The sequence below is a fragment of the Ptychodera flava genome, chromosome 2 (genome assembly GCF_041260155.1).
Source record: "Ptychodera flava strain L36383 chromosome 2, AS_Pfla_20210202, whole genome shotgun sequence".
In the NCBI taxonomy this organism is placed as follows: domain Eukaryota; kingdom Metazoa; phylum Hemichordata; class Enteropneusta; family Ptychoderidae; genus Ptychodera; species Ptychodera flava.
Window position 1 is genome coordinate 19,067,403 of NC_091929.1, and position 20,207 is coordinate 19,087,609.

The window sequence follows — 20,207 nt, forward strand, 5'->3', positions numbered from 1 at the left end:
AGCAGGACGACAGTGTTTTCATTACTTTTTTGCCAAGGTTGTTTTCACCGTAAAGCGACTTCTCAGCGACATATAACCATACCATGGATTTCACATGACCTCTTTACCGGGCATCCAGGCGCCCTAGATTATTTAAGCTGCAAGAAAAAATGGCAAGGCCACTTACAAAATAGCGTGATATAAATTGAGTAGACATATAACGTTAAACAAAACCTATAATAAATTCTCAACCCTTGGAGTTGTGTAAACATTACTGTGATACAAATCACGTGACTCCGACTGCTAAAGTGTTATAAGTGGAGAACCCACTATAGATGTTACAACATTTTCATTCTTCTCTGAGAGACGCCATCTGCAACTTCGTCTGTCCGTGCCGACGGGACCCTACCGACTTTGAACGATTGACTTTGTTCGTGCACTGGTACGAGGTAAGCCAACTTAACGCTATCAGCCAAGCAAAGCAGTTTCGTAAAGACAAAAAACAATAGGTTTGTTTCTCTATCCAAATATGTAAAATGATGTGCTGACGCGGTATTTTACTTAATTTATATATACAAAATGAGATACGTTATGCATACCATAGAACCTGGAGGGCCATCTATTGATAATTATGACATGGTGAAATGACGGTATAAGTTCTCTGTTCATCGACGCACAAAACGTCTATAAAAATCTACTCATGGTTTCTACCAGCCGAAGAGCACTGTCATTTTTTGAACTAAATTTAGCTCGCTTCTCGAAAATGGACGAGTTAAGCCTTTGCTCAAACTTTCCTCAAGGAATCTTTCAACCATTCTTTTCAAATCAAGTATATAATATAATATTTGGATCCGTTCAAATTTTGGTACTAGAGAAACAAATTACCTTAAATTTTGAAATTCGATAACACCATTTCCCAAGTTCACAAAACTAAGCCGGTGAATACTATTTTTTTCTTCACAAGCTTCACAACGAGTCTCCTAAAGTGGTAGGCCAAAAAGACATTGTAAAAGTTCTCGAGTCCATCCGTCTGTCACTGAGGCGCATTTTATTTCAAGCCAACGTAAGAAAAAAGACAGACGCAGCTAGTCTAGAATGACTCGCACGAGGATTAGAAACGTTTTTGCCTGAATGGTTGTTCATAGCAACCATCAACTGTGGCAGTCAATTGCTTTTCACGCAAAAAGCCTATTCGATACGTTTATCTAATCACAATTTATTTAATCTACACAGGGCCTCAGGTTGTCGCCGAGGAAAGAGAGAAGAAACCATATTCCTCTGCTGCAAGTTTGATTAAGGTACCTCAATTTAATATTTTCATTACGCTTGTTCGATCAATCTTGTTTTCCTTGATGTAATAAGTAACATTAGCTACACTTCAATTAGGCAACTATAAGATATATTTATTTGAAGTATGAGGACTCTGATAGATTGGTGCTTACAATTAAAAACTTATAAATGTCTGTATGACGATGAATATTGTGAACATATTTTTAGATGCCAATTGTTAATTTTTCCCATCAGTTTGTGTTATCTTTGATTCATATTTCACGTTTAATTTGGAGAAACATATTCCTATTAAATTCGTTGGTTATAATTTTAATTTTCTCCTCGCTCAGTGTGAGCTCGTACTTTTAAATTCTGAAAAAAGTGCACTGAGATTTTCTTTCTTAGCGCCGTTATCTTTTCTCCAGTCATTTCATTGATAAGAAGATGAGATATCGATTTCATATTGAAGGGTTTTTTGGTAGGACGGTCGTGACCACCTCCCCGTGGATGAGCTAAGGACAGCCATCTAAAAGTCCTTGTACTGTAAGGAGATGGTCACCTCTCGAACTCACACCACCTGAATTCTATTAGTTGGGCTTTATACGGAACGCCGTAGTTGTCATAAAAACATATAAAACAAAACATCTTCTCCATTTTAAGAACATATTTCGTATTTTTGAAACACTTTATAGGCATTCCTCTTATGTCATTAGGTATTGATATGGCTACTTTAGGCATTTTGCAATAACACCCTTGGCATTTAGGTGATCTTGTTGGGCAATTTTAGTACTTTTGTTAGCATTCAGTTAAGTTTATGTGGCATTTTCGTTAATGTTGTTGGCAATTCAGGTGATTGCTAAAGCATTTAGTTTTTATTTTAGGCTTTTAAATCGCTGATATAGCCATTTCATAAGGTTTTGAGCATTCCATTTATTGATATATCGGTGTGGCTTATATTTAAGCCATTTGTTTTGTCATATAAAGAACATCTTGCTAGCCATCAATGTGCCAGTTTTAAGGAGGAATGACCTCTAACCTCAAATGATTTTATTATTAGTCATGGGGAAAATTGTCTGAAAGATCAAACAACTACTTAAAACACTTGGCTAATCAAAATTAAAAGGAACGGTAGCTCTAATGTGTTAACTTTCATTTATAGGTTGGCTTTTAAATGTTTTCATTCTACTGTTTTTCTAGAAACTTAGTACAGCCTAAAGGTTAAAATTTTTACTACATACACATTTACATGCACAGATATAGCAAGTTTTGTTGGGAAAATGTTTAATAGTTTACCCAGACCACCTTATTTTTCTATGAAATTCCAAGATCTTATTTGTTGGTCACGTCTGCTCTTTCAAACACCCTATTCTCACCACCTACATCTATATCAATTGTCGAATATGTATAAAAGCACATATTTCGCTTATTTTGAATTGTAAAAATCATTTATAATTTCCTCATGAACTACAATCTAAAGTGAAACAACATTTCGGTGAAATCCCAAAATCAAATTTTCTGAACACATATGCACTTGTAACCACCACATTCTTACATTTTTACATTTGTATCAACTATCGAACATCAATACACGCAGAGATTTTGCTGGCATTGTGTTGTGAACAAATTATTCATAGTTTCATGGAAGACTGCAATGTACAATGAATCAACATTTCGGTTAAATTCGAAAATAGAAATTTCTCTTACATATACGAGTTGTAGCCATCCGTTTCGAGTTTGGTAGATTTATATCAATAATCATGCGTGTATAAATGCACAGATGCTGCTTGTTTTACATTGAAAAAAGTGCATAGTTTTCTCGTAGACTAACTTATTTAGTGAATCAACATTTTTTATGGAATCCAAGAATTAAATTTTTTGTACACATATGCACTTTATATCTTCCGCTTCAATTAAAGTATATTTACATAAATTATCAAACACATATTAATGAAAAGAGATACCTTGCTTTGTAGGAAAATTTTAATAGTGTACCTAAAAAACTACAATGTATTGTGATTTGATACTTTTGGATGAAATACTATATCAGCCATATCTTGTTTTAGTCGTGATAGTTGCTCAAAAATGCATGAACGGAAAATGGCGATCCAACCAAAGACAGCGGCCCACTCCACCCCACCGCCCTGTAATTTCTGTCCAGTCCCTGCGCCAACGCAGTGCGTAATATAGGTTTGCGAGTGGACTGTACGACCGTTCGTGTACCGTGCTCATGTATCTTTGTCCAATGAGTGGTGCCAAATCCCATTCTCGTGACTTGGAAGAAGCGCGGGACCGATTCGCCCTGCTTCAAAATTTGAAGCCAAAGTACCGAAGGACATTTGTTCGAGAATTCGTTTCGTGACCATATCAAAATTCGAGCTCAGCCCTATAATGTGAAGCGAGTGGGCATCGAACACGGCAGTGGCAAACTAGTTATAGCAGGTATACGAAGTACGTGGGAATGATGAATGCCATTGTTTGGTTCTACCACGCAGGCTTGAAGTTGAGAACAGCGCCCGGACAAATGGGCACTATAACGATGAAAGTGCGCAGACTAACGAGCCGAATTACTTCCATTACCATAAATATGGTAATTACTCGGTCAATCTAAATTTACAGAGCAGCGCCACACAGTACGTTGCAGGGCAATGTGAATGACAAGTGAAGCAATGACAGAGGATTTGATAATCGAAACAACTGCAAAATAAATAATGAAAAAATGCTTTCTTGCGAAGATAAGGAGCAGATCAACATGTTTTAAGCGAAAAGATAAGATAAACAATTCGGAATAGGAAATAGAGGAGGAGCAACACAAATGACAACAATTTTTTTGACAAATACTCCTAAATTTTAGGAAATGACCGTTCTATTTTGTTAAGGTGGAGCTGCATGTTGCAAACGCAGTTTTTTTTCAAAGGAATTTTCCCATCTAGATGACAAGGAAACCTTCTCACACTATACATTTTCAAAAAGGCAGGGAATCCTAAAGTTTACTATGGTAGCAAAAGTTTACTCGAAGGATGAAGGGGTTTAGATTTGGAGTAAAAAGCTCAATTTTGGTATGAATGATAAAAATTAATTTAAGTTAAAAACTTGATACTATTTTCGGAAATGCAATGAAACAAAAATATATGCAAAATATCCGACTGTTTTATTTTCCATTATCTATCCTCATTCTAAAATGGCAGGGTTGAATACCTGACACTCAGGAAAAGTGATTAAATATGATAAGCAAAATTAAAATGCCTCTAATTCAAAATGTAAGAACTCTTTTGCCAAACAAAATAGTCGTTTTGCTGTGTGTAAAGGACATAGAGTTAAAATTTCAGAAAATTTGACCCAGACAGCGTGGAAGCCAGGAAATCCGATGATTTACATACATTTGTATAATTATCACTTCTTTATCACGCAACCTATGACTGCTAGACAAGCTAAAAGGTGAAACCAACCAATATTTTTAATCTTTGGTTAACAAATTAACCAAAATTGAATTAATATTTGCAAAAAGGTGATTTTGAGCAAAATACCCTGTGATGGGTGCAGCACCCCCTTAAATAATACTACTTTATAACGATTTCATTAAGAACACGATTGGAACTAATTTGGGATAATTGGATGGTGAAGTAATGTCGATTTAATCTACAAATGTAATCTCATCTGCTTTTCTCTTTTGCATTACACACTTTTTTATGAGTAATTTGCGATATTGCAACATTTAACTATCTAGCACCTAACACTTTTGAGAAATTTGTAAAATATGAAAATCCAATTATCCCAAATTAGTTCCAATCGTGTTTAAGATTGATATATGCTGGTAACAAAGTACTAAACATAAATGAAACGATTTATATATATGGGAAGACATTATAAAAAATCTTTAATTATATAGCCAGTGCATATACAGATCTGCAAAGTGGTTAAAAAGTTACACTTCCAATAAAGTTCCTAGTGAGAAATACACTGACACGAACGATTGACGTGGCATTATTTTTTGAAGAGTAAAATGTTATGATTGCAAATGTCAAGCCTACTACTCTCAGTAACTAAACTGACAAAATAATTAAATTACATAACGTTTGTTTAACTTGATATAATGAATGCCTAGAATACTTCACAGTCCGTAACAATATTCTGCCAACCATGTTTTCAGCCTAAAATCAAAGAATGGCAGTCGGAATATGAGAAAATTTCATTATTTCTTCGGTTGAAATGAACATTTACATTGAAAGTATTCCAAATTTCGATCATGAATGTTCTTTCTAAGCGCTGCATTTAGCAATTTAGAATAACATGTTCAGTGAGGTCAACCTTATTTGTAATCAATAAATGCGAATAGGAATTAGGAATTGTGTAAAATGCTATATTATTGTTGGTTTTCCTGAGTACTAATGGCGACGATAATGACGAAACTTCTAGTTATGCAATGTTAAACAGCACATTGATATTAGAAAGTAGAAATTGGCTCCAAACGATTTCAATTTTTAGGAAGACTTCATATTTACGGGGGGGTTGGGGTGGAAATGGGTTTTGAAACATACAAGAACAGTAAAACTGTCTACAACTATACAGAGTCATCTGTGCAGACATAGTGTATCCTTGTCGCTAGGAACTTTGTACTACATCTGAGAATAATTTTCTATCCAGAGCTTCCGACAACTATCCAGCCGTTTCCATCTATGGTGCTATCCCAGGTTCAAGATAGATAGATAGTTCGAGATAGTTGATAACTTCTCCTGCTGCGCCCTCAACGACAACAGCAGGGAAAACCCTGTTGTAACCAAACGCAGAGGAAATGATTGACAGGTGAAGTGGGTCGTACGTAAGCCGGTCAGGCCACGGCCAGCTGGAAATAGTACCGCAACATGGCGACAGTGAAGGAGCTTTACTACTATCGCAACACCTTGGAATACCTCGGATATTCGTACTGCAAAGACTTCAGAGACAAGTTATTGACGGTTATGCTGCAGGAAAAGATGTCTGAATTACTGTCGACGCTATTAATATAAGCACGGGATCGAACCTGCGCAATCTTGCGGGAAATGTTTAAGTCTTTACTGAATTACATGCATACATTAGTGGATACAGCGCGCATTTAAAATACAGCCACTGTTCTCAGACTCAAGACAAGTCGACACGACATATATGTTTACTGTATAATCCCACTTGCACTTATGAACTCTATGCAAATTTCTTCCTCTGCCCTGTTTTCGACGATAATTAATAGCAACCTAAAGCCTACAAGAGAGGACAGTCCCTAGTGTCAATGCTTGCTTTCGCTTCCGGTAACCCACTGTCATAGATGAGATACTACACCAATAAGAGACAGATAAGACACAAGGGACTGTCGACAGTCTATCAATATTGAACAACTACAGGTTTCATCAGTAACGTTGCTTTTCTTATTCAGGAAAACCAACACCTATTTAACATTTTACTCAATTCATAATTCCTTTTTGCATTTATTGATTACAAAGAAGGTTTGCCGATAAAGATAACCACGTTGTGTTGTTCTTAATTCAGAAATACAATAATAGTAATTATGGTTTATTTCACCTCAAAATGGTGACCCTGGAGTCAAATTACAAGAGAACACGATTGGAACTAATTTGGGATAATTGGATTTCCCTATTTTACAAATTTCTCAAAAGTGTTAGGTGCTAGATAGTTGAATGTTCATTAATACAAATTACTCATAAAAACAAGTGTGTAATGTAAAAAGAAAAGCAGATGAGATTACATTTGTAGATTAAATTGGCATTACTCCACCATCCAATTATCCCAAATTAATGCCAATCGTGTTAGAGGTACTACGATTCAAAAAAAAATCAAAATACAAAAGTACACTTCAGCAAAATGTTACGAGTACTATCAACAACAACAATAACATTAAAAATGACCAAAAAAACCACATTCAATAGCGTAATAAATTAACACAATACACAACGAGGCTGGAATCCTTGCGCTTGGTTCGTGATTGAAAACTTCTAACGTCGCAATTTCTCGTGGGATACCTATGGTTTACTTTAGGTTGACAAAGTAATTTAATTTTATGGTCTGGCTATAAGATACTTTCACCAAATTTCTTACAACTATCTTGCCTTCTTTCTTCTAATGGTTTTAGTTAAAGCATATTTTGTGCTTCTCTATATGAAGCAAATGGGTATATAATTTTGAAGACCCTCTTCTTGATTTTTTTCTAACTGATCTTTTTGTTTTTCCGTCAACCAACCCTGCCAGGCCACACAAGTCTATTCTAATATTGATCTTATAAGTGAGACATAAATACTTTTCAGATCTCGAACAGGTGCACCGAATCCACTGAATACATGTAAGATGTGCAGTCTTTGTGAGGCCTTGCTGATAAACTCATTAACATGACTACACCACTTCAATTTATTATTTATAGTCGACCCTAGGCATTTAAAATTGTCTACTTCACCCAGTTCAATGTTAGATAAAGACAGGGGTTGAGGCTTGGTGAACTGTTTTGCAAAACATATCATGATTTTTTACATTTTTTTATTTAATTTCATGTTATTTTTGTCTGACTATGCACTTACATCATCGAGAACTCATTGCGTAGACGAATGAGCAGATGTTTTTGAATGCAAACCTTCAGACAATGTAGTATCATCTATGAATATGTAATTAGAGCATCGCATACTCTCTTGAATATCAATGATCGTTATTGTAAAAAGTAAAGGTCCCAATTTCGTACCCTGTAGCACACCAGCCCGAATACCTTGCCAACTAGACAAATGGTCACCAACATTAACCTGTTGGTTACGATTGCACAAAAAGAGTGCTACCCATTTAACTAACGTTGGTATTTATGCCAAGTTTCAATAGTTTGACATCAAGATATTGTGATCTATTTTGTCAAATGATTTACTAAAGTCTAAAAAGCACGCTCTAGCCAAATTTTCCTGCCCTTCTAATTGTTCTATCCAATTTTGCAACATATCTACCGGGGCGAATGTTGATGATGACTTTTTTACAGATGCATATTGTTTTTCATCAATTTTACCTCTAATTTCTTATTTTATCCACTTCTCAACAATGCATTCTAACACCTTTGCAATACAATTTGTTAGTGAAATCGGCCGAAAGTTATCAAAAGATGATGGGTTACTGGTCTTTGGAATGCGGACTATAATTGCTTCCTTCAGTTGCGATGGCACAAGTACTACTATTGCAAATGCCAAAAGCAACTGCCACAATGACCAGTGACGTGTGAGTAATGCCTGGCATGTTCTGAAAATGGAAAAGAAAATATTATTACCGGTAAGATGCACTTATGATAGCTACGGCGCTCTATAGCTTAGGCTATGTATCTGTTGGGGAAATGCCAAGGGGTGATTGTCTTAGAATGCGAATGCAAATAGCTAAACAAAAAGTGATGTAGAGTTTAGGGATGGTTACCCATGGAGATTTACAAGTGTGATTCACTTGGCTTTGGTTAGGTCATGTGTCTAAAGCATTAATACCCAGGGCTTGACTGTTCTAGAATGCTACTGGCTGTTGTACGATGTGTGGATGATAACCCCTCCAGTATTTACAACCCAGATTGCATCGTCTTGGGTCGGCTATATGTCTGGTGATGAAAGTTCGCAAGTTCCTGCGGGTGACTTTCCTAGAAGCCACTAGCTTACCCAAAACCGAGAGGATGGTTACCCGGATGAATATTTATCACCTGTATTCATATTTGCTCAGGTTAGGCTATGTGTTTGGAGGATAAATGCCCAGGAAATGACTGTCCCAGAATGTCGTTAGCTACCCCCAAACTGTTGTATAGTATGAGGATGGTTAACCCCTGAACATTCTATGGGTTTGGGTAGGTGTATGTGTCTTGTTGGTAAATATCAAGGGATGACTCTCCTATAAAGCCACTTGCTAGCCCCAAACTGTTGTATAGTATGAGGATATTTAACTCCCTCACCATTTACAACCTGGATTGAATGATCTGGGGTTAGGCTGTATGTCTAGTTGGTAAATATCAAGGAGATGACTGTCACAGAAAGCCACAAGCCCAGGGGTTTTTATTAAGAGCCTCCAGCCGGCAAAATTGACCGGTTACTCTCTCGATTTCGCCGGCTACTTTTTTTTGAAATTTGAACTCTTTCATAGCTAAAATATTTTTACCTTCTGAAATGATACAGACAAGTTTCACAAGCTGTGTAATTAAACTTTTCAACGGCTTTTATGTGAAACAAAATTTAGAAGACGAACGACTACTACGATCGCCTTGTACTACGATGCAGCACGGTCTCGCGTATACTGCCTCAATAAAAATCAGAATTGCAATTGACGATTCTATTGGCTACCTGAATTGCTGATTTCTATTTGGTGACCTTTATATACGCTAATGAAAACTTGCATACTACACCTGTCGGCCGTCGTTAGCTCAACTCAAAATGGTCGATGAACAAATGAAAACGGAAGCGATCGCAAGGTCAAGCTTCGCTGTACGATCCTCGGTTTTGAAGTGGACCAAGAAACAAGAGAAGGATAATTACGTGGATTTAAACTGTTTTCGAAGGCAATGACCTGATTTTTTTCTCACGAAAAACTTTCCGATTACCGTCGGAATTTTAGTAAGCCGACGTGCGTTGCACTGCGGTAGGCGTAATTGTGAAGGAGTATGATATGTACGTATGATATGTACTGCTCTTCGGTCTATCGACGCCAATAAGAACGTCGCCAAGAGTGGTTACAATACGATCAGACCTCTAAATTCACTTCAAAAGCGATCGTCAGGTTAAATCCAAATGTGCGTTTCTGAACGTACAAATTTTTATATCCTATATCAAGGTTCTTACTTTGCATACCCATATAGTCAAATAACCTTGAGGATCTTTAAATTCTTTTGCGAAATATGGTAATGATTGTCATTTTTTATCATTATTCGTTATATAAATTATCCTTTTTACCTCCCCAGTGGTATCAACGTTCTTCATCTACAGATTTCCATACCAAACATCAGGGTTCTTAATTTTAAGCATAACATTATTAGTGTTTCTTCCAGGATGGCATCAACAAGGGGAATTTTCCCCCTTTACCAGAAAATTTCGGGGGCATTTCACCAGTTCATGTGTTCTACTTGTACCTCTACGGTGTGACTGGCACCATTTCATGGAAGGGGGGAGTGGTCCCCTTGACAAATTAATTGGGGTGCCAACATTTCAACACAGGGGGAATCCCCTATCCCCCTGTCTAGATGTAACACTGTATAATATCATCTACATATCAAATTTATATCATTAATAATGGTGAATTATTATAGTTTACCTCCTAAAAGCATAGAGGCTCTAAAGACTTGTTTTCTTTGTTCAAATTAGTCAACATCACCACATTTTATCATCTTTAATTATGAATTATAATATTTAGGCCTAATCTCCCAGCAAAATGGCTTTTATGATATGAACATAAATTGCCCTGGAACACTGATGACTATTCCCCTGAAAATACTAGAAATTCAAGTGACCTTAAGCTTTAAAAAGTAAATTTTAGCTAATTTTTCAGGGTTTCCGGCCTTTGGACCCTCCCCCGACGACGACCCCTTGTGGTCATGGCAGCTGCAAGCCGCCTACTTTTCTATTCTAGCCCCTACTTCAAAACTTAATGAAACCCCTGCAAGCTAACCAAAAATTGTTGAACGATATGAGGATGGTAACCCACATTAAGATTTCACCTGGATTCGTTCAGCGTATGTTAGGCTATGTGTTTTGTGAGTACATGTCTGGTACGAGGTTCTGGCTTAAATGGGCTTGGCTTAGACTATGTGTCTGATAGGTAAATGTCGAGGGAGGTGACTGCCGTAGAACCATTTTTCACCTTCAGATGAGAGACCCCTCTTCCGCAGATCACCTAATATCCCCTTCTCATATGTTATCAAGGTATTTCTCAGTATGGAAGTAACTGGTTCTCATAAAAGCTTTAGCTAAGACTTTTGCGCAAAACTCTACCCATGGCCAGTCTGACGGCTGAATTGATCGACAGTAACATACGAAATAAATGAGAATGGACCTGTAGGCTAGGAAGTGTGATTAGTGAGTAATTTTTAAGTGTATGAGTAAGGTAGTACAGGCCTCAAAACTGGAAGACGTATACTTTTGCTCAAACTTTCTCGAGAAAATTTTTTGTACTTGTTTATTTCAGAGTCAGGAATAATATCAGTGTCACACATGCAAACTTTTGTACAAGTGAAACAAAGTACTTTAAAGTTACCGAAATTTTAATTTTAAAATGGCCACCATGCCAAAGTTAACTTTATGGAGAAATTGAATTTTTGATAATGACAGTCATAAGATTGCAAGGACAGCATTTACTTCAAGGTCTTCAAATTAAGCCTACACAAGATGTAGACAAGGAAAATCTCGTAAAAATCTGAGAGTCTGAATATATTTATCTATGAGGCGCATTCTACGTTCATATTTGTCAGAATTTACCAAGGAACTTAAATAAAACACTTCTAAAATTGCGTTCTTAGTTCGCTAGCACACTCCTTCGACATGTACAGAGCTATGTGCAGAGAACGCACGAACGAGCCAGTCCCTTATTACTTTAATTGTATTACAATACCGCTTTGGATTGACATCACCGTGAAAATGTTCAGTCCATGCTTAACAATACTTCCAATGCAATACTAACTTTATCGATCAAATTTAATTTGATATGCAATCAGTGTTTTAATTACGTTGAAAATTTTCTTAACAGGTCGCCAGAGATCGCAACCATCTACCACTGAACACATTTAACTACAAGTTGGAGTGTTAATTATGGTAAGGTATACAGTTCATCTCTTTCACAAAACCTTGTTGATGGTGTCTTAAACTATAAAGGAAATGGTCGTTAATTACGTATGAGCTGATTGATGTAACGGCAATTTTGACATATAGCAAAATTGAAATTGATGAAAACGACAGACAATCCAGATCTCATAATGGTTATCATAAGATAGTTTTACAAAACTTATCTAACTACGACAATTTTTAGTTGTTACATTACCAATCTACAAAACGTCTATAGTAATGCAGAAGATGAGCTGTTTCTTTCCTTTTCCTGCCTCTTTCCATTTCAAAGTAATTTCTAGGAGGCAACATTCGAAAATTCTTCAAACCATTAGTTGGAAAAAGCTATTCCAAATCTGAGACCTTAAAGAGGCACTCCCATTTGGTAACATTTTTAAAACATATTTTTTTAATGCCAACGGTCGATATTTGACGTGGCGACTGCGCGCGGATCGCGAGATATCGATAAAAACATGTCGTTTCCCGAGCGTATTTTTCACATCCCGAAGTTTTACGATCGTTTCTGTTTATGACGCGAAACCCCCCGAAGGTTTGTTGTTGTGCTGATTGACGATATTCTAGGGAGTCAATAATAAGTTCGAACGACGCAATTTTACCTCCAACTGCGAAGACTTTATATACAGCATTATGCCTTTACCACAGGCCAGTTTTTGAAAACTTCTTCTTAGCTTTTGTCGTTTTCATTATTCTAAATCAGTTGTATTATATTCTTAACCAATACAACATAAACATCAGTTTTTACGTGTTAAATATTAGCCGCCTCCGATGACTACATTTTGTCGTCTGCCACACAGTACGCGTGGTTCGCCGTGCGCGTGGTATGCGTCTATGCATACCATGCGGTGGCCGCTATGTATCAACCGCACGTAACTGGGCTAGTCACCTATGCGAACTCTTGTGGAATCAGCAAAAATTGTTTTTCGTTTTATCACCAAGTCAGAAAGACTCAGCTTTCTCCTACGGGGCCTGACCGATCACCCAGGCAAGTGGTACTGTGGCGTAAAGCAGCGTCAGTGTAGACTCGTACTCCATAGCTTAGTTGACAATGGCCCCAGTGCCGAACGTTCAACGTTCGGAAGTTGAATTTAGGTGGGCCACCGGAATTCAAACTTTTACTTTTTTGAAGACATGTTTTTATCGATATCTCGCGATCCGCGCGCAGTCGCCACATCAAATATCGACCGTTGGCACTAAAAAAATGTGTTTTAAAAATGTTACCAAGTGGGAGTGCCACTTTAATATGATGTGAATGGACAATCTCCTTTACTCTACCACAAATATGAGCTGAGAAATCTTAATTTAGGAATTTAATTTTTTACAGATTAACATAAAATCAAATGCGTCCAAGTCGTATTTAGTAAGGCATCTAGATCGAAACAGCCCATCTAAAGCCCATGATCCAAATAGTTGGCATGATAAGGGACACACTATTACCATAATACGAGGGGAAGATGGGCCAAACGACACTCGAGATCTTCTCTACGTCGACCATGTGCACATACATCGTGACAACTGGCAGTGGATTCACAAACGAAACGAGCTAGTATGGAAACAACGACAACGTCCCCTTAAAACGGCAGGCCATATTGGCTTCAGTGATGATGCAAGAGTTGGTGCTGGCTCCATGCAAATTGGTGATGAAGATCAAATGGGTGCAGTACAATTAGGTTACTTACATCCATCGTACGCGATGGCATTATCTAGTAATGCTGGGGCCTATGTCGCTGGTGAGAATGAGCTCACTTTGAAGTGGGATACCAATTCAGAAAAATGGAGAAACGCCGTATGGGATGATAGGGCAATGAAGTTTACCTATTGGTTGGAAGATATGGGGAAAATTGGAGACGACACAATATGGCAAACTGCTGTTGTCTTCCGTGACAACCATCGGGATGTAGACTGGGATGTTCAACCCCGGGGACCTGGAGGTGCATTTTCCGTTGAGCTTGAAGGCTCTGGTAAATTTATATTTTCCTTAAATGGTGGCTACCAACCTCCAGACATGGGTATCAAAGACAACATTTTCCCTTTCAAGATGGTCTTTGACTTTGATGAATTAGCCCAAAATATCGAAGGGGGTGCAATGCTTTGTGATGAACGATCCCTGAAGGGGAAAGTATATGCCATAAAAGGTACAGCTCAGAATCATTTTATTGCTGGTACATACAAAGTCTATCATTCAGGTACATTTCATACTTTACTAACAACACACCGACAAAGGCTTGTGATAGATGGTGTAATGGCAAATAAATCTGGCATCTCTGGTGACAAACTTTGGTGGCAAGATCTCACTGCAGATGAGTCCACAAAGGCAAATTTACCTCAGACAGGTTTTGTTGAATTTTCTCCAGATGGCACAGTTGTCACACATTCTAGTTTTGGTGTTGAAGGTTTTCGCGTTCATGCCAAACCTGAACCACAATCCTCTTTGTCAATATACGACCTTTTGAGCATGAATCCTTACCAGCCTTCGAAAGATGGTGTTCTGGATGTCATTCAACAGTCTGCGATGGAAGGATTCTATAAAGTCCTTCAATACTACATGCCTCTCGACTACCTGCATGATTTCATCGCAGCTAACCCACCTGATCTCGGTGACATAAAAGATATAGCTGAAGATAATAAAGCCAACGCAGAATGGTATTCAAAGCTATCTGTCCCTTATCTAGTCAATGCTTTAAAGACCTCCGACAGGGACAAAGTAAAACATCTTAATGCTCGAAGAGCTCAGGCAGTGATGAAAGAATACACTGGTACAGCAAAGATCTACAATGACCAGACAACCAAGTTGTACTCTCATGAGTGGCAAAAGAAGTTCTCTCTCATGACACAGTTTATGTACGACCAGTCCCAAAATACTGAACACCATCGAGACTTAATCAATCAATCAAGTGACGAATGGAAGAAACAAATACAGGAAGGTCTCAGTGAAGCAACTGATGAAGATGAGCAGAAGGAATTACAACAAATGTTGGATTTAGTTGAGAACTCACGTAAAAGAGGTCTACAGGGGCAGTACTGGTCCTATATGCTTTTCAAGTATTTGGCTTCCCCGAGTTACCTTTCTATGCTCAGACTAAGTATGACACAAGGCAACACTTCATCCCAACAAATAACACAGAATCTACAACGCTATGGGAGTATCTTGAGTATTCTTGATCCCTCTGGCTATTTCATGCAGGAGTTTGTCGACCTTATGCAAATTTTCCACTTTACTTCCCTGCTGCCATCATTTATTGATCTTTCAAACGATTTTGAAGAGATAAGTATGTTTGTGCCAATGATCAAACAGCAGTTCCTAGATACTTATGTCAACGGCACAGATCCAAAAATGAGGGACTACGCTAAAAAGGTAAAAGAGGCGCTAGCAAAAAACAACTTGAAAGAGTACTTAAAAATTTTGTATGATGTAGGATCTACCATAGGATCTAGCAGCTGGATAAATGTGTGTAGGGAATTTACAAATAAAGTTGTACAAAAATTTGGTCAGGCAGCTTCCTTCATGGGTAATTTCATACTCCTAGGTAGTGCTGCATCTGCTATTGTGCAGCTGTCGACTGGCCTCATCAGTTTCAACGATATGTCCCCAGCTCAGCGAGCAGATTTCATTGCGTCTTGTATAAAGGTAACTGCACTCTTCATACGAAAAGGAATCCAAGCAGTTTTTGCCTTCCAAACAGGTGAGAGCTTATGGGTTTCCTTTAGAGTATTCTTCGGATCAGAGATAAAAATGTCCATAAATTCTATGACTTCTAACTTTGGCCGCTGGGTTCTCCGCAACAGCTCTACTCCACCAACGTCCGTAGCTGTCGATGCAGAAGTAGCCATGAATATGGCAGAAGGAGCATTTACAGAAGACTTTATCTTTGAGGTACAATATCCCAGACTTTGTAAATTATTTGGAAGAAATCTTGGTGAGTTCATGGCGACTCGGTTTGCAGCAGCCATGGCAATCTTTGGTATTGTACTCAGCGGCATTGCTTTGGGAGAGTCTCATGATCCTATGTCAATAGCAATGAATTCCCTCTTTCTAGCATCTGCTGTCCTAAATTTGGTATCTGTTGCCGCTGGATGGGCAGTGACTGAAGGAATAACAACTGTTGGAGGATTTGGTCTTGCCACCATGTGTAGTGTTGCCAGTGCTTTTTCGATATTTGCAGCAATTGCTGGTGTTGTCATCATGTTTGTTTTCTTGTTCACCCACAAGCAGCCTCCTAACCCCATTGATGAATTTGTTGACAGCGAGGTAGTAAAGAACGGAGGCTATTTCATGGAATTTTTTAGTGCAGTTGACTATTTTCAGGTTATATTTGATGAAGATGGAAAGCCACGCGATGTTGGTGTGGCATTGGCTCCAGGTACTGAAAATAAATCACCTTGTCTCACCGTACGTTCTGATGGTTCACTTGTCATCAGTCCTCTCTCCCATGGGTTTGATACTGTCTTAAGTGTGTCTACAGATTATGAAGGCCATTCGATATTCGCTAGTAGGGTATTTGATCAGGACAACATTGCGAAGGTCCTTGTTCTTACTCTTGATGATTCTGCGAAAATAATGATGCAAAAACCTGAAACTGACAAGGATAAACAGAAGCAGCAACGTTGGACTGTGACTTGTGTTAATAAGGTCGAGTTTGATTCAGATGATCATCTCGTTAGTGGACCGTTCACCATCGAGAATGTAGGAAGGCCAGGGTTCTTTTTGGATTCTGATGGATATTCAGTTTCTGCATCAAATGGCGCAATTCCTTGGACACTAAGCATGCAGGGTATGAAACCTGAAAGACTCACTTTTCCAAATATTTTTCTATCCAAGTATGATAAAGATCGAAAGTTCTATCCTTGTCTTGGTCAGGTAGGCAGTATCAGTGGGCAGATATGGTTTGTTGCGCCACAACTCCCTGAGTTTCTCGAGCTGAATGACGCTAATGGGCTCATTACCCAAAAATCAGGCCAAGAACCGCCTGAATTCCCGACACAAACATTTCAAATCAGGGTAAGAAATACCTATGGTGAGGCTCAAGCGACGTTTGAAATTACAGTAGCAGGCCCTATGTAGATTCTCTATAGAATCACTAAAATATAAAAGAAAGGCAAAGACTTCCAACGTATACCAATTGTAAAACCAAATGAATTTAATTCCATAATACACTTGTCACAATCATTTCTTCCATGCGGCATGAACCTTTTTTTAGTTAGTCATAGATGAAAAAAGCAACAACTTTAAATAAAGTCCTTCAGTAAAGCAGTTTATTAAACCACCCTTGCACCTCCTTTGATATATGATTTTGTAAAGTATCATGTGATGTGTTTTAAAAGGTTTGTGCTTTGATAGAGTTTGTGTACGAGTGTGAGTGCTTCGTGAACTCTGCAGCGTGTGGAGGGGCCGTAGTCAGAAAAATTGTAACAACTTGGCTCGGTCAGAGAACCATTCTTTATTAAAAGAGGGGATTGTGCTGAGAAGTTTTGTCTGTCACTTCTCCGCTAGGTGACTGGGCGCCGTACGTTTTGAGTTCTTATCCGATCGAAAATTTACTGTATTTCATTACGTATGGTACTTCAACTTTGAACAATGTTCACCTCAATTCTTCACATCTGCTATTATTGACTTTCTTAACATTGAAATTTTTAAAACGTCACTTGCCAACCGTTTTATCACGGTCATGTTTTCTTTTCTTTAAAAAGCCTAGAATTAAGCGATACAAGACAAATAATTTTTTTACAACTACTATTGTATTCGTTATTTTTTATTCTTATTGTTGTTTAATACCAGCTGCAAAAACTGAAGTGCTACTTTTATGCAGCACTGTGGTATTATGATTATAATGTTCAGGTCGCTGAAGGTATGGTAGCAAATACTTCCCTTAAATTGGATTGTCAGACTTTTAAACTAATAAACAGAGAAAGCACTTTTAAATGCAAGCATTCCGGCTTACACTTCCCAAGACTTCTTCACAAGGCTTCTGCACTTCCCATTCTAAATCTGATAGTATTATTCCGTATGCTGATATTTCATAATGAAGGATCCTAATCTCTTTACTGAATGTCAGTTTGTCGCGAAAAACGGCCGCCCTATACGATTGCAAATTGTTGATGTAGAAAGGCCCTAATACAAATTATAAGATACAATTTGTCTATGCTTCAATGTGCGCTCATTCATTGCTATATTAACAATATAGTTCACATGTTCCTGTAGTGTCATTTGATTTTTGGAACGTTGATTAATCACTGTTCTGTGACTTGTGTTTTACATTTAGTCGAAGAGTAATGTGTTACATTTATCACAACATTGTTATTCTATTGAGATGTACACGTAGTTGAAAACAATGTATCATATGTAACTTTTAACGACAAAGGCTTTACGTCCTTGGTTTTTTTTTTAAAGTTTGTATTTTAAATTACTTAGAAACATATTTCGTCTTCATATTACTTTAAAGTGTATATCCGAGATTAACTCTTTATTTGTGATATCTTACCCATCACGGCAAAAAAAAACCACGAGATTTTGACCATTTCACAACATACTCGTTACAGCTCGTGCACATGTCGTGAACTGGTCAAAATCGAGTGGTATACCCGTTGCTGAAGTGGCTTATTGCTACTATATCAAAATATCCAATTGAAATTCTGGCATGAAACATCAAAAAGCGAAATTCCTCTAGCTGAGAGCTCGTGCCGGTTCGAACCGTACTATAATGCGAATATAGACATGGTTATATTCAAGCTGATTTGATATAATACGTGTTATCACATATTATCGATATTATTATCCGATTGCGAATGATTATTATTTCTACACAACAAGTAGCAGCCATTCGTTCTATATTTGATTCCTACTCTTTTGTTAATTTCTACGTTTTTCGTAATCAGATTAAGTTTCATCTTCATGGAATACCAATTGACCGAGTAAACATTCGTCACTTTATATCAAAAGATGTGACCCGGTGTAATATTTCAGCATAAAGCACACCCAGTGACGGTATACCACAAGATTTTGACCAGTTCACGACATATATGCACGAGTTATAGCGAGTGCATATATGAAGTGAACTGGTCAAAATCGAGTGGTATACCGTCGCTGGGTGTGGTTTATTGCTATTATATCATAACAGTATATTGAAATTCTGGCGTGGAACGTCAAAAACGGACTTTTGCTCAAGCTAAGAGCTCGCTCGTATACCTGCCGTGGTGTATCGCCGATGTACCATGGTTCTTTTCGCGTCACGACCAATCAGATCGCTGTATTTGTGCCATTAATATATTGGTAGGATATAATACGTAATCTATGCCGATTGAAATTAACAAGTGGAATTAGACAGGATTTTTTTTTAATGTAATCATTACTTATTTGCTTCCTAAATAAAAACCTAGATTAAAGATATATGCTGTCTCCATTACTTTACCTATGCGTATCTGATAACACCGACTGAAAATATGTCTCTTCGTGGGACTGCATGGTTCTGCCCTGCTATGTGAGCTTGCGTTCTCAGATTATATTCGTTCTTACACTACATGATAAATTAAAAGAAGAATGGTAAGTTATGTTTGTACACATTTCCACGGATCTGTTGTGTGGTGGGATTAATGAAGAAGGAAACTTTGACGTCATCCTTTCAGATATTCGCAATCTCCGTGGATAGTAAAGTCACTTAAGATGTAAAAGGAATACTCGCACTTTAAACACAACTAAGATGAAAAGGTTTGCGGTCAGTTACAGCCTATATTATCGTGCGGTATCATTTATACCCTTTGGTCAGGTGGAGGGCTCTTTTTAATTTGATGACTCTTTCAAAAGAAATCTTTCATTGTGATTTTTTAAAGATTTTTGGCCATCTTTGTCTAAAGATCTGATGAACCGGTCCTGCATTACGTATTTGGTAGTTTCTCTGATGTCTCCAACGTAAATGTTTAAGAAATATTTATATAATGAGGCTTCGATCAAAGTTTCTGTATTATGGCATAATGTAACAATCTATAAGATGGATATGGAATCATGATTATAAACACAAGAAAGTACTACGCGAGAGCGAAACTGAGCGCAGTATTTTCAAATAATGACATTAAAGGTATACTGTCACCTGTTCAAATTTTGCCACAGTTACCATGGAAAGAGAAAATCTAACCAATCACAAATTTTAAGCGGGTGGCCGC

At 37.7% G+C, this 20,207-nt stretch overlaps 1 protein-coding gene across 1 annotated transcript; it reads left to right on the forward strand.

The window, feature by feature from the left end:
- Positions 1–319: 319 nt before the first annotated feature.
- On the forward strand, positions 320–19,437 carry LOC139116126 (uncharacterized). Its single transcript, XM_070678673.1, has 4 exons — positions 320–428; positions 1,213–1,277; positions 11,962–12,026; positions 13,378–19,437. The coding sequence occupies exons 3-4, from the start codon at positions 12,024–12,026 to the stop codon at positions 17,113–17,115; spliced, it is 3,741 nt and encodes a 1,246-aa protein (XP_070534774.1). The 5' UTR covers positions 320–428; positions 1,213–1,277; positions 11,962–12,023; the 3' UTR covers positions 17,116–19,437.
- The last annotated feature ends 770 nt before the right edge of the window (positions 19,438–20,207 follow it).